The sequence below is a fragment of the Pundamilia nyererei genome, unplaced genomic scaffold (genome assembly GCF_000239375.1).
Source record: "Pundamilia nyererei isolate P.nyererei 1_Seehausen unplaced genomic scaffold, PunNye1.0 scaffold00038, whole genome shotgun sequence".
Classification (NCBI taxonomy): domain Eukaryota; kingdom Metazoa; phylum Chordata; class Actinopteri; order Cichliformes; family Cichlidae; genus Pundamilia; species Pundamilia nyererei.
Window position 1 is genome coordinate 4,262,803 of NW_005187439.1, and position 15,880 is coordinate 4,278,682.

At 40.3% G+C, this 15,880-nt stretch overlaps 1 protein-coding gene across 1 annotated transcript in view; it reads left to right on the forward strand.

The window, feature by feature from the left end:
- The window catches only part of LOC102193647 (calcium/calmodulin-dependent protein kinase type II subunit beta-like), a 72,483-nt gene that overhangs the window by 21,307 nt on the left and 35,296 nt on the right, over positions 1 to 15,880 (forward strand). The window contains exons 5-9 of the mRNA XM_013910206.1: positions 5,057 to 5,157; positions 10,370 to 10,467; positions 13,548 to 13,650; positions 14,062 to 14,145; positions 14,312 to 14,406. Coding sequence (XP_013765660.1) covers positions 5,057 to 5,157; positions 10,370 to 10,467; positions 13,548 to 13,650; positions 14,062 to 14,145; positions 14,312 to 14,406 — 481 coding nt within the window. The remainder of the gene's footprint in view (positions 1 to 5,056; positions 5,158 to 10,369; positions 10,468 to 13,547; positions 13,651 to 14,061; positions 14,146 to 14,311; positions 14,407 to 15,880) is intronic.

A 15,880-nucleotide genomic window follows, 5' to 3' on the forward strand; every position in this document is an offset into this window, starting at 1 on the left:
TTGATTTATTTAGTTGTTTTACGGTTAAGGTTAGCAAACCATTTTCCCCACACACTTTCTGAAACATCTTAAAAGTAAAAAATATATAAGGTGTGGGTCATGGATTAATATATTTCCAGATGACAATGCTAGGATTCTTTGGTCTTAGGTTGTGAGAGTGGTTTACAGAGCATGAGGCATCATTTTTATACACGGATTGGCCACCAAAGAGCCCAGACCTTAACTTCTATTGAGAATCTTCTGGATGTGCTGAAGTAGATTTTAGGGGCTTAGTAAAAAAATAACACAACTCTGCATGGAAATCAATATTAAAAAAGCTTAAAAGTAGTGCAGTGAAATGTTGTTTTTTTTTCTTTTCTTTTGACCAGGCAGATTATGTGAGCTTTTTATACCAGCCAGCAGTTTAGTGAAATCTGATGCACATGCTCAGACTGTGCAGCCTGAGATTAAAAGAGATTCAGTTTAGTGTTTAATCTAGATTTGTTCTTGTCATAAGAAGGTAAGTTTAGTCCTGATTTGTAGATCAGCGTTGGACTACGCATCCTCACACCACCCCGCAGCATTAGACATTAAATATATTGTGAACTTTGATTCTGTCTTGTGTGTTTAATATGCAAAACATTGCTCTGAGAATTTACTTTCTGCTTGGCTACAGTGATGCACTGCCACGAATGGTTTGCGCTTTAGTTTCCATGGTGAAGCATTTTGAAAGGTTGTTTTATTTGTTCTTACTTGTTTTTTCATCCTCATCTTTATGTAGCACAAAAAAAAAGGCAACCAAACCAATTTTTTCCAATAACCCCCTTTAAAAAAAACCTTTTAAACAAGCCCAAAAAAAAAAACGCGGGGGAAGTTGAAAACAACCCAAGCAAAAGAAAAGGAAAAAAAGGGCCCCAACCCTGAAAAAATCAACGAAGCCGGAATTGAACTTCCCCCCAAGGGCAACTCAAGTTCCCGCAAAAAAAAAGGGGAACGTAAAACCGAAAAGGCCGAACAAAGCAAAATTTTTTTAACCAAGAAAAAGAAGGGTGCAACTTCCCCCCCCCCTCTTTGCCCCGCCAGGAGTCCATAAACAATCACTCGGAATGACAAAATGGTTTTGGACAGTGAGATATTAGAGGCATGCACAAATGGATAAACAAAGGAGCAGCATGGAGACGCTCCCCTATTTCTAAATGCCATACTCAGTGGGTTTCTGTCAGGCCAAACACTGTGTCCACGCAGACATGCAGTAAACTTTCAAATCACTGTCACTTTATATTAACTGACAGTCCAAACAGCAGCATCAGGAAGTGTGAAAAAGCAAATATAGAGCAGGTTATATTGAAGAGAAGAAGCCAGACGGTGTGGTGTTCTGTGCAGGTCTCTTATCTGAGTAAGTCACAGGCATGTCCTTCCTGAAACAGTCAAACACAAATAGTTATCATAACCACTTAATGATAACTGTTAACTTTGTGACTCATAAAACATCTTTATCTGTGCTGTACACCCACCTATGCTTTTCTGCGGTGCTGCTGTTAAGTCCTTACTCTAGGGTGGATTTACTACATGTAGCACCCTTTCTTGTTTCGTCAACCATTCAACTATCATGTATAGAATCTGGAAAACCTTTAAAACATTTTTTAAACATTACATGAAAAACCAATACATGCTTTTAATAGATTATAATTATAAAAATATAATATTTTAATTTTTTTTAAATTCCCTTTGATTGTCATTAAAATTACACTAACTGCTACTGCAAAGTAACTTTCCTTGATTGTTATGAATAAATATTATATGTTTACTTTGTTTACTTTTACTATCTGACTCTTTGTCAGATGGATTGTTCACAAGTTAAAGTACACTAACAAAAATATAACCGATTATTATTCAACAGACTCTGGCTGCATTATGCTCACTATATTATATATTTTCAGCTGTATATATCTGATTATCCCTCCAAACAAGACCAAAAACCACCTATTAGTGACGTGTCAACATCTTTTTGTCTTATCTAATTGGAGATTAAGTATCAGAATTTCACCTCCAAACACGCACCTTCTGGTTCTTATCTATATAGGTTCCCCCAGTTCTAAAAGCTGTTCATTCTCGTGTATGTGCCGTGCCCCACCCTCCCTGACCTTTTCAATTCTTTAACTTCTTCACTTCTATTTAGTACATGGGGACCGGCCAGGCCTGGGAGCTGCTGCCACTCCCCTTCGAGGCCTTCCCCAAACTGCGGCTCAATTAATGTCCAAACCATTCACCTTTTACCTACTAAAATGCTGTCAAACCTAAAATGAGGACGTGGACCCAGCTAGTGAAATGCCTACAAATTGTTTTTATTTTACTGATTTTATTTTTTAAGGAAAATACATTTTAAGTAAATATTAATGTGTAAGTCTGCAGGGTACCATCTAGCTTTTCTGTATTTAATATATCATAACATCTAACTCTTGATGTTGGGTGGCTCCAGGTGCCACACGAATGGAGTTTGGAAACCACTGAGCTCCCGTTTAGTATGCTGCGGGTTAGAAATCATTTAACACAAGAGCTCAGGTCAGGAACTTGTGACTAGGGTTAAATTTTAAACAGTGCTGCACCGATCTTTGATGCTGATGATGGTCAGTTGGTTCATTTTGAAGTTCACTGCAGCAACGGTGCAATGCTGAGCCTGCAGCTTTTTTTTAAGTTATTCTTTAAGATTAGAAAAAAGCATTATATTACATCTTCTAAATGCCTTTACTTTACATACTCTGGTTTCTTTTTTGAAACGCATTAAATGTAATGGTAGGATTACCATGTGGCTGCAGATTGCTTCCAGGATCAGGAAATTAGTGCAGTCAGTAGGATTTACTATAACAGAAATATGCCTTTTGGTGTTGACGAGTATCAAATCATAAGCTGTGTGTGTGTGTGTGTGTGTGTGTGTGTGTGTGTGTGTGTGTGTGTGTGTGTGTGTGTGTGTGTGTGTGTGTGAGCAAGCATGCACATACGTACTGTATATCTCTGATTCTCTCTCTCAGGCCTCCCACTCATTAGACACTGTGTGGGTGTGGATCCTGCAGGCTGCCTGTCTCCTTGCGCCTGCTATTAGTCACATATTCTGCACATTAAACTCTCTCATTGCACTAAGCCTACATGCACACACATTAAAATACAAACGCACACACATTATAGCAAGTTAGTTTCATGTGTCTCTCTGCAGTGCACACGCATGGTGATGTGTTTTCCTTTTAGTGATGGAAAAATAGCCTGACAACAGCCCACCAGTCTTCTATGATTCAGTTTCATCCTATACATAAGTGTTCCATTTCTCTTATGTATTATTATCATTTTCTTTCTCCTCTGCAGAACATTTTTATCTTCACTTTCAAAACCTGTCATCTTTTTTCGTTTCCTCCTCTCCTCTCCTTTCCTCTCCTCTGTCAGTGTTTGATGTGTTTTTTGTCTGCCAGGTTGTTCTGCTGTGGCTGCCCCTGTCTCTCATCATGTTTAAAGAAGCAAAACGAAACGTTTTTGTCTCCTCCACCTGCATTCACTCACCCATCCCTCTCCTTCCACCTCTGTCTGCATCAATCTCTCTTGCCTTCTCCTTTCTCCCTCCCACCTGTTACATGACCTCTCTTCCTCCTCCTAACCTGCCCTGTTCTCATCTTTCATTTTGTCTTTTCTCTGTCACTCATTTGGCATCCCTCTTTCTTCTCCTCCACTCCTTCTCTATCATTTCTCCACCTTCACCCCTCTCTATACATTCCTACGGTCCATCCATCTCCATCCATCCTTTCACTCCCCTCTCCACTCCCACCGTCCCTCCTCTCTCTGTTTTGTCTTCACAGTCACTGTATCCATCAGATTCTAGAAAGTGTCCATCACATTCACCAACATGACATAGTGCACAGGGACCTGAAGGTTAGTAAAAGTAGAGAAGCATCTGCATCCCTCACCCTCCTAACGTCCCCTTCCCCCCATCCTTTTGCTTGCTTCCTTCGTTTCTTTTCTCCTTCCTTCCTCCTCAATCTCGTCAGTTCGTGGTGTCGTTCCTGTCAGTTACTGGTCTGATGTCCGCCTGTCCGACTTGTCTCTTGGTATGCTGTTTACGTTTTGCTGTCTTATTGTGTCGTGTTTTAAATTTTAATTGGAGGACCCTGGCCTACCTCACTCACCCTCCCTGATCCATCAGCCCTCCCCTTTCTTTTCAACCTTTTTTTTTCTTTTTACAGCGCCCACATAACAAAAGCTCCTGTTGCACTGACTGACAGCCAGATGTATTAATGAATGCACTTCAACAAATGTACACACAGTCACCTGCAGCAAGCACACAACTTTCTGCAGGTGCAATAAATATCCAGGCCATGAAACCATCAATTTCTCCCACCAGGCTCGTTAGGAAAAATCTACAGCTATATTTACTGTGTTCTTCATTGATTTTTTTTCTTTTTCTTCCTTCTTTATCTTCTCTTCCTTTAAAATGCCGACTTCTCTTGTATTGATCCCTGAATTTTCCTGAATGATCCCTCATTTAACCCCTTTATAGAGGTGTTACGGGATCTTAGGCTCGAAGACACACAGCAAAATAGGAGCCGAGATTATAAAGCAAAGAATATTTTCCTTAATATTTTTGATTTTCTTATTATATATTCAATCTGTCTCTTTCTAACGTCACCGTAGTCAGACTCAAAGTAGCTCTAATATAATAAAATTAAACCTTAGGATGCTGCTATAATATTACTCATATGATAATATTAAAACATCAGAGATATCACAAATTAAACCCACTTAAGCAAACTCATTTTAAACACAATTTCATTCTGATATGAAGTCTTAAAGGTGATTTCATAAACAAGTGTAGTGCCTTAAAAAAAGCTTTTATTCTAGACCTTCAGCCGTACAGTACGATGCAGGCGTTATTATTATTAATATTACCGCTCATTCAATCTCAGGTAATAGATATCAGTGCAGTATACTATGATATTTAGTCTAACAAGACATACATCGCTGTAGAATGAAACACTGAATTCATTGTATTTTAAAATGAGGATTTATGGTTATGCATCCGTGTCCATTTGCATAGTTCTCAGGCTATGCTGAGAGAAGGATTATGGGAATTCAAGAGTGTAAAGGCTCTGGAGACAGACTTGTATGGTCCTTCAGTAAGCCAACAGTGTGCCAAAGGTGTGCAATTCACTGCGTGGGTTGAATGGTGATTATTTGAAAATCTAAAGGAGGAATACTGAAGAGCTGACAAAGGCACGGTATGAACAAGAATAGTCCCATTACACTGCCTCTAAGTGGCTGTGAAAAATCTACAACTTGTAGATGTTGATCTATGAATCTCTGCAGGAAAGACCAACAATCAGTGCAACAGTGCAGTGAGATCTCCACACGGTTGAGTCTACCTGTGGATATAAAAACAAAAAGGAAGAAAAGATGTTGTTTTCTTTGCTCTTTCCCTTGGACACCTGTTAGAGTCGCTGTCAAACATTGCCTTTTTGGGGAGAGTTAGAGATTAGACTTTAAAAATGTAAACACTGCAACATTGAATGTTGGTGTTAAATGATAATATGTTAAGGAATTTATTAGCATTACTGATGTTAAAGTAGTAGGGGCAATGGCAATGTGTATTGCTGCCTATAGACTGGAGCATTTAGGGTATCTGATTGCTGTTTTGAGCTCATGTTTCTCAGGTTTAGACAACAGAAGGCATTCTTCTGTAGACTGCACCTTTAACTCAAGGCACAGAAGCAAAAATAATTCTGACCAGCTTATAATTTATCAAACGCCTGCTTGAAAATGTACAATTTAAACCACAAGTGAAACATTGTTTTTGTTGTCACGTACTGTCATAGTAATGTTTTCTATCTAGAACCACAACACAAAAAAACAAGCACAAATTATTCCTGTCCTGTGGTGCATCTGCTGCTGTGATCTGTCGACCTAATTATTCACTTCCTCTTTGAAGAATATTGTAAATTGGACTAACTTGTTAGTTTGCAGCAGAACTACAAGCAAATGTGGCTTGTTAGAGCAGATTGTATTGCTTATCCACAAAGTGTACAGAAAGCCATATGTGTTGTCTTACAGTTAAACAAAGTTTGGCTGTGTTTGTTTCTGAATCCAGGATAATACTATATGCAAAAACTCCAACTTTATATTGATGTTAAATACAAATGCATACACATATATTCTGTTTGATGCACAAGGATGGCTTTTAATGGACATAAAGGGTGAAAGAAGACCTGTTCTCAATTCCAAGTTGTAACATACTAACACTTGCTCAGGACCTGTAGGTATCATATAGCATGCTGGTTACTCGCGTACAGTCATTTTACAAAGTGCAGGGCAGTGCTATTGAGCCAGTAGTCTGTAGTGCTCTGCTTCTGTTGTCACTGCGAGTAACATAAAAACAAAAGAAATGCAAATGGGAGAAGTTTGCTTTAAAACACGTACTTAACACTATGAAAGGGTGTATTTTTACCCAGTAAAATACCCAATAAACACTTGTGATTTGTACCATCTGGCACACCACCTACCTCTCAAAGCGAACTTTTGTAGTTTTCATTGTTGCTTCACTCTAAAAATGACGCTAAAGGGGTTTCCCTTGTAGTAGGAGTCTGTATATGATGTTTCAATGACCTGAAATAAATGCTGCAGAATGCCTGCAAAAATTGGGCATGACTTGCATGACATGACCACTCCTAACAATACCCAATTTTTGCTTACTGGACGCTCAAACACATACGGACAAGTAAGAGAGCTCAACAGCTGACAAAAGTGTTGGAGGAAGCTTGAAATGTGCATATGCACACAGTCTCTCATTTTGAATTGCTTACATACCAACATATTTATCCATGAACATGAATACAAAAGAGCACAGACACATTTCATGGAGAGAAGTTGTTTTAGCCTTGACCGCACGTTTACAGCCACATGCTGGTGTGACCTGCCTAGTATTTATTCACTGGGAGACCTTTAGAAACAAGACACAGGATTCTAATTTATAGCCCTGAACTTTACAGTCTTGCCAGTCCATCGCTCTCTCTTTCTCTCTCTGTTTCTGTCTCTCCCTGTCTCTTATTTCTCTCATGTTATAATATTTCACAGACTGGCCCGACTCGTGCTTTATTGCACTCTATGGCTGTAATTCAGCCTTCGAGGTTTAACATGACTGCAGTATCAAAACATCTCCCTCATTACAGCTCAGTTTCTGATAGTTGAAATCTTCAGCTGCTGCTATACTGATTTTTTTTTTTTCTTTCATTGTTTATTTGCAAGAACATACTGAAAATTTAATTTGCCTACCTGTGCAAGTTCGCTTTCACAATGTTGCACTGTTTACAGCATCTGGGATTGAATAAAACATCAGATAGCATTTTAAAAAATACTTGACTTGGTTCCGACTTCTCTTACACATATCCGGTTTCCAGGATTTTAACCGTATAAATAATGGAGACTTAAAGGCTGCACGCAAGAAATAATCCATCCGGCTGTGGTTACTAAAGGAGTTTGTGTAACGGAAAATCCCACAAACACGATAATGATGATGCTTGTGGTCTTCAGTTCAGTTTTGTTGTTTTTTTTTAATGCAACTAACTTCAAAATAAATGCCATCTGTAAGCTATTTTTTAAATGTTTGGTACATCTCGCACCAGTCAAAATTAATTCTTGAGGATGACCTTGAGAGTAGTGGAGAGAAAAATCCAGGATGTGTGACAAATTATTTGTTGATTAACTGCTAAGCCATTAGAACATACTGTCCTCAAACTAATGAAATAAAAAATGTTTAGAAAGAAAAATGAGGCCAGCTAATTTCTGTCTGACTTTTCAACAAACATCATTTCTTAACCCTTGGCAAGTAAATTCCCTTTATGAAGCTTTGAGCTTCTCTGTGCTGAGAAATTAATAATTCATGCTTTTTCCAACTTTTGAATGCTTTGAAATATAGGAAAGGTATTTTCTTCTCATAATGTATTTATTACTCTGTATTATCGACAAGGATCAAGTGTTGTTGTTTTTTTCCAAAGAAAGGAAGTCAATTTCAACCTCCAAACGGCCGCCCAAGGGGAAAAAAAAGGTGCAAAAGCATTTTCATAGTCACTTTAACGATGCCACAGAAAATATGCTTTAGTTTCATTTCCCAAGTATTAGTGGTGAGAACAAGTGAGCCCAACTTTTCAATATTTCCACTGCCTTCACACTGAAAACAAGGTTGGTTTCAAATGTAAGCAGCTGCTTAGTAGGACGTGACACAGGTGAGGTGGTGAAATATAACTCGGGGTTAAATGAATCAGTGACGTTGAAATGCCATACTGCTTTGGAAAGATATCTCTGTCTTACTTGTTTTTCTTTTTTCTCATTTTGCAAGAACTGTCAGACAATAGAAATTAAACTTTCTTATTAGAAAATAATCCCCCCCGCTAGTTTTAATGCTTTTCAATAATGACTCAATTTTTTCATTTTGAATGAGAAATCAGGGTTGTTAGTAGAGACAAAAGCCCTTTCCCTTTGCACCCTCAAATACTGGTAACTGAATCTAGTAGATGTTGCATTACATTTCTAATAATACCATTTTTATAATAGTAAACCTGGAATTTTGTTTCTCTCCTCAAAAGAATTTCTGTTTAAAAATAAATAAACAAATGAAAGGTGAAAAAACGTTGTCAGTGCACAGGAAGCATATATGCACGGTCACAGCAAAACATTTCCAACAGTACATTTGTGAGTGTGTATTACTGCGGCTCTGCATTAATTCACACCTCACCCTGCTGAGGAATATCATCTAATTTCTGCATACACTCACACCTCGATCGCCCCTCAGCGTCCCTTGTACAGTTTTTGGCTTTATTTTTAGTGTCTGGAGGCTTGCTGACATCAGAATGACTACTCTTGTCACCATAGGCCAGCTAGACTGGCAGTAGACATGGCATTGATCCCAGACACATCTTGTTATTAATTGCACAATGACTCACTCCTTCCCTTACCTCCTTCATCAACGCTTTCTGTAGCCCCCCTTGGCCAGCCATTTCCTCACACCCCTCTTTCATCACTCAAAGCCTGCTGGCTAGTTCATGGAGGGAGGTGGGGTATTGAGAATCCGCCCTTAGCCAACAGTAAATGTGTTTCTTAGATTGGGTTGTCATCTACCAAGAATAGACCACCTAAGACAAAGATCATAGGCTGTATCCATTGGTCATTTGCAGATTAAACTGACTCAAAGGAGTCTTCTGTTGCATACCTCTGACCTTGCAGTCCACAGAGTCAAACTCATGGCTACAGCCAGCCCCCAAAAACTTCACTAATGAAGGTCAATGATGACGTCTGATATGCTGGAAGGTGTTTGTTTCACAGCCACAGTCGCCACCTAAAACTAAGGTCACCTTTTAAGTGAGAAGCTCACCAGAGATGAGCAAGCCTGAGCAATCCATTTTTTTAGTCTTGCAGTCTAAGAAATTAATGTTATAGTAGGTATTATGCCGGGTTCAGCCTATATGATATCAGCCTAGTTATGGCCACAGCACAGGGGCGTCAGTTTGGGTAAAGCGTGAAAAGGGTTGATTATTCAGCAAGACCTGACTGATAGTCAGTCAGTCAGTCAGTCAGTTTGTCTTGTGTAGTGTGTCATAATGGACAAAAAACATTCTTGCATCTGGACACTAGGTTGGTATATGTGTTATGATTGGACATGATGTGATCATGTGACCAGAAACATGTAATTTAAGAAGCTGTTATTGTCTGATGAAGAGCAGGAGTGGTAGATATCATCAGACATTAAAAAAGACTAAATTGGAGTCTTGCAGCATGCATGCTGTTTTTATGGACACTTCATGATGTCCACTTTTAACTTCTGTGATGTTGACCAAAAGTAGCACAGAGAGGTCCACCAGCCATTAAACCATTTATTTATTTTTTCCCAGCTGTGTGTACACCTGCAAACATCACAAAATGAAAGAGGAAGTGGAATAATGCCAGCTGGCCACTATCACATACACTGTGGCAGTGGTTGCCATTGTCGGTTTACATTCTTTACTTGGAAATAGCCAGCTCCTCCTTCCTGATGACATCATGCGCAATTTGTAAGAGAGCCAGCATGATCGATAGTGGAGCAGTCTACGGTGTCTCTCGGTCAAACAGATGCAAGACTTTATGACTCTATAATCACCTCGAGCAATCACAAATATTGTGTAGTCTGAGCTCGGCATCACATTTGGATCCAGTGGAAATTTGCAAAACTGAACCCTGATTGGCCAGTAAAAGGTCAAAGCAACAGAAGAGCCCTTGCTACCTCTTTTCTAACCCTCTTACCTTCCATAACACCCCCACTCCTCACCTCACACCCTACTCCCTTGGCCTGTGCACGCGAGTGAAGCGCTGCTGAGACTAACATGAGCCCCCTCCTTGGTGTTTGCATGCAGTCATTGCATCCAGCAGATCCTGGAGGCGGTGCTTCACTGCCATCAAATGGGCGTGGTGCACCGGGACCTGAAGGTGAGTAATTAGGATCACCTTGCTGTCCCTTGAGAGTTATATATTCGTGTCGGGGGGGTTGTGGGTGTGTTATTTGTCTGGTCTGGTTTGTCTGATTTGTTATTGACAGACTGTCTGTATTATTTGTTGATGTAATGTCGCTCGCAAAGCCTCCTGCCTTCTAACTGTAAAACATATAGTATTTACTCAGATTTAGGTAAAAGCTTTTGCACCCAGTCAGCGCTCTAACAGCCCCTTTAGGCTTTGTGGTGATGACTGAGGGACTGTTAAATGCTTTTTCCAGCTTTTGTCTGGCTCTCTTCTGTCGTACGCAGCCTCCAGCTCTCTGCAGTCACCTTCTTGTTGTATAAACATGACTTTCTCTGGTGTAAGAGGATTTTAGACATGCACGCAGGTCACTCCACCTGACCTGCGCCTTCTCTCTGTAACCTTTTTGGAGCAGGAATTTGTCATTTACACAGCTGTCCCATTTTTATCGATGGATCCATCTAAGTTCTACCAAGAGGATACTTAATCTGATCTCTGGTTCATTTACCAGATAGAGATGGATGTGAACTATTGATTATCAGGCACCCTGTGAGGTTTAGATTGACTTAAACGTGACAGCTCATTTTTTGTAAAGGCCCGTTAATTAACTTGTAGTGTTCTGAAGTTTGCCTGTGTTAGCTGACTGCCAGCTAGTTCAGTCCATTTTAGAGCTGGAAACAGTTAATGCATTTTCACATTGTTCTCACTGCTCTCAGGGATTTTTTTTCTTTTCTCAAGATGCCTTTTAGTTTTCCAAAGCAACACCTTAAATATAAACCATGTGTGAATAAGCATCAGAATAGAAACAAGTCTTTTACCTGTTTGTGTTTTGCATTTGCATGACTTTATGTTGCATCTTGTTTTACGTGATGCACCTCTGCTGTCCAGTAGACCTTTATGCAAATGTCAGGCATTCCAGTAAAGGCGTGTTGTGTTTATCAGAACTGTTGTGGCTCATGTCTTTATTTAGCTGACACACCTATCTGGTTTCACACCCGAGCGTTGGAGAGTGTTTCATGCAGTAGGTCATAGTGTGATGGCTGAGGACAGTCTGAGTCACAAGAACCCTCAAATTGGGAAAATGGGATACAGAAAATGTCGGCAACACACTGTGCACTTTCACGTGTGTGCCCCAAAAACCCATATCTATGTACAGACTGTAAAGCAGATGCTATATAGTGTTTTTGACATCTCAGAAATTAAATGTGTACTGATCCCAAGGCTATATGTCTATGTTGCTGGAAACCTCAGCAACAAAAGTAATGAAGGTAACAGGTCTTATAAGATGCATTAATTAAACTGTATCAAACTTAATTACTTGGGTATATAAGACATAACCTTGTTATTTTACTCTTGGATGACTGTTTTTTATGCTGCTAGTTTTTAAACCATCTATAAGATAAGGGTTTGCGTGTCTAGTGCAAAAAAAATCTGTATATATTAATCTCTTTAAGCATTTATGTCACTGTAAAATGAAATAGGAGCAATTTTCCTTCCACACCAGAGCAACATATTTGAAATGGTGTGCTTTCTTATTAGAGGTCTACATCCGTGCTGCTTTATCTAATGGCAGGAATGCCACAGCATCTCCAGATTCTCTACAGGCAAAGAAATAAAAGGGAGAAGAGAAAGCCTGGAATCATACCATTTAAAACACCCACTCATGACCTGCTCTTCAATACAGATTTTTCTGTCAGCTGTATTCTGTCCTTTTCTGCCCTCCTCAACCAAACCAGTTGCTAGTCATCTGTGTGCTGAGCTGTGTGTAGATGTCCAAGTGTATGTGTGCGCTGAAGAGATGGAAAAGGAAGCTGTGCCTCTGCCAAATGCTGATGGTGATTGCTGCTGTTATGTCTGAACGTTTGGCCTGCTTGTTTTGCATCACATTTATGCACCTTTTTGATGGAAGCGAATGCTTCATCGTGAATTCCGCCCACATCCATTTTCACGGATTATCTTAGTGCTGCAGTGTTGGCAAGTTCTAACTCCCCATTTACAAAAGAGTAAAGCCTAACGAAGTGGTAGAGCCGGGAGAATGTGATGACACAAGGTAGGCTCAGAGCCTTCGGATTACTGCTTCACTCACTCAGTCGCTCTCTTTTACTTATGGCCTCAAAGACTGTGAAAGAACACTTTCAACAATCTGTGCTTCAAATACACAGTATGCCTCTAAACATATTAGGAGAGGGAACAGATAGAGGAAGGCAGAGGATGCGAAAACGCATGCTGCTGCATTGCAGGGGAGTCAGTGACAGAAATGCAGTCTAAATATATTGTCCTCATTCTCATAAAGTTTAGATTAGTGTTGCTGTCTACTATTTAAGGAAACAACTACAGCGACTAATTGGACGAGCAGAGTAACTTAACGGGTGGAGTTAAACGAACAGAGGGAAGGACTTAACTGTTTCTGTCTCAGATTCAGTGTTCAGGTTGGTGCGCAAAGCCTAGTATTATCAAGCCTCTGGTTATCGGCTGAAATAACACAGTATGTCTATGGACGTCAATGGAAAAGTTACTGTATTTCCCACCAGAGTGCTTTATTTGACATTCAAGATTGTCAGTTGCTTTTACGTAGGCACTGATTAAGTGAGATTGAAAGAGATGTAGTGAGTGAAAGTGAAAAAGAACAGGGACCAGTGGGGATTGCAGCCCATTATTAGAGCCCTCCTCTGACAGAGAATAATGAGGCTGACTGTATTATCTGGGCCACAGAGATGGAGACTACAGGGCCACAGCTCATCACATGAGCCTGGGACTAAAAAACACTGAAAACCAACAGAGTCGCTACAGAAATTCGGACTAACCTTTATTGTATAATTTCCATGCATGTTGTTGAAATAACATCTGTTTCTGTGTGTGTGTGCGTGTGTGTGTGTGGGCGTGCATGCACTGGAAAAAAGTGAGAAACTGTCCAAACTTTTGCATGCATGCCTAGCTATGTGCCTGCAACTCTTTCTCCCTACTAGGACAGTTTATTTGTTTTGTACCCAATCCTCCATTTCAAAATCTTAATGCCAGTGTTTTTGTTTTTTTTGTCCTCTTTCCCTCTTCAGCCAGAGAACCTGCTCCTGGCAAGCAAGTGTAAGAATGCTGCAGTGAAACTGGCCGACTTTGGCCTCGCCATTGAGGTGCAGGGGGATCAGCAGGCCTGGTTCGGTGGGTACAGTCACATCTGCATTTTAACCCATAAGCTATTGATGGGCTCACAGTGACCGCAGTGATAGAAACGTAGACTGGTAATGAAAGATAAATTTAGCTTCCAGTTCTGAAAAAGCCACTGAACAGAGGCATTTGCACGAGTCAGTCTGGCAATATCAAGATTAGTAGTGCTGATACACCCGTACTGATCAGTGAGTGTGTCTGTGGCATTTCTCAAGGAAGAGATTAGCCAGTGCTTCACAATCAACTCATCTTAAATCCTTAAGATTTCAGTCTTGTTTGGACCAATAGGTCATATCTTACTGAAGATTATGTTGCTTCCTATATAAGCTGATCCACAGATAGCACCAACACAGTCTATTGCCTTGAGCATGTCAATCAATTGTTTGGGGTTTTTTTTTTCTGCAGGATTTGCTGGCACACCGGGGTATCTGTCCCCTGAGGTTTTGAGGAAGGAGGCATATGGCAAACCTGTGGACATCTGGGCCTGTGGTGAGTTGTTCAGAGAAATATACACAAGGCACATATGGTATTTCCTAGATGATAAAAACTGAGAAACAAACTGTCTGAAATCCAGTTTCTAGCAAAATGTGCATTTTGTGTGTTTGTGTGTGTGTCTGTGTACTTGTTTGTCCATGTGTTTTTGTGTGTGTCTCAGGGGTGATCCTCTACATCCTGCTGGTGGGCTACCCTCCTTTCTGGGACGAGGACCAGCACAAGCTGTACCAGCAGATCAAGGCTGGGGCTTATGATGTGAGTCTCCTCTCCCGCTCTCTCATTTCTCCCTTCCTGCTGTAATGCCCTCCCCTCCCCTCCCACTGCCCTCTTTCCTTTTTGGCTGCTATTACATAACTCAGTCACCTCATTCATATTTCAGGGGGTGCAAGGGAATGAGCCTCACCTTAGAACACATGGCATGGAGATCAGATTGAGCTCCATGTCAGACAGAGATAGTGAGAGAGAGAGAGAGAGTCTTCCTGAGTCTGGCAGTGATTCTGGGCTCATAGGACACAGTGTTTATGCCTAAACACAACGGGACCTGATGGGTTGAGAATTTCTTAACAAATTGCTTGGGGCTGTGTTGGACTGGCCTTTTGGTATCGTTAAACAACACATCCGCAGGGAGCCTGAGTGGCTGTAATGTTGGATGGACATCTACTGGCAACATCCTGAGGTCATGTGTGGTCAGGGAGCTGGGTTGTTTGTTAGTCCCTCTGTGTTTCTCTGCTCTGCAGATTTCCAACAAAGACATGTAAGCTATAAGTAAAGCTGCTATTTTAACACATCAGGGTGTGCAAGGAGGGTAAGCCACAGAAGTTTCATTGCTGAACAGTCTGGATGTTCACAGTGCTGTGTTGAAGCATTTTAGTGGAAGGTTGACTGGAACAGAAAAGTTTGGATAGGAAAAGGTGCACAAGGATGACCGTAGCCTTGAGGATTTTCACGTAAAGTCAATTCAACAACTTGGGAGAACTTCACAAAGAGGCTGATGATAGTGCCTCACACACACGTCCTCGAAAAAAGAGCTACAGCGGTCACATTTCTTATATCAAGTCTCTTCTGAACCAGAAGTATCTTACCTGGGTTAAAGAGAAGAAAACCGGGCTGTTGCTCAGTCATCTAAAATCTTCCATCTGCTGACAAGCTTCATGGAGATGCTGGTTTTCTTATTCAGCAGGATCTGGCACCCCCCCGCAGTCCCAAAAGTATTAACATGACCATGTTGTTACTGTGTTCAACTGGCCAGCCAACTGGTCTGACCAGAACCCCACAGAGAATCTCTGAACATGAGGGGAAGGCTGCGATCAAAGCAGCCTTAGTAGTGCCACAGTCTGATTGCTTACATGCCTCGCCGCTTTTATTTATGGTAAAGGAGCTTGAACAAAGTTTTGAGTATATCAGTTAACTAATTAAATTGGACATTTTTGATTTTTTTTTTATCTTAATGAAATTTTTACTGTGCTTTATTTTTTTTATATTTTTATTTATTTACTTTTACTTATTTGTTTGTTTTACTGGTTTTCTGTTATTCATGACCTATAAACTGTAACCATCAGAATGGAAACAAAGAAGGGTTGAAATATTTCACTTTTTTATTGAGTGTCGTATTTATGGAAATGAGGTTTTTTTTTATTTAATAATGAAGAAACTGCACTTTTTCAGTATATTCAAATTTTTGAGCTACACATCTAAGCAGTACAGCAAACACACGTTCACTCTGTCAAAC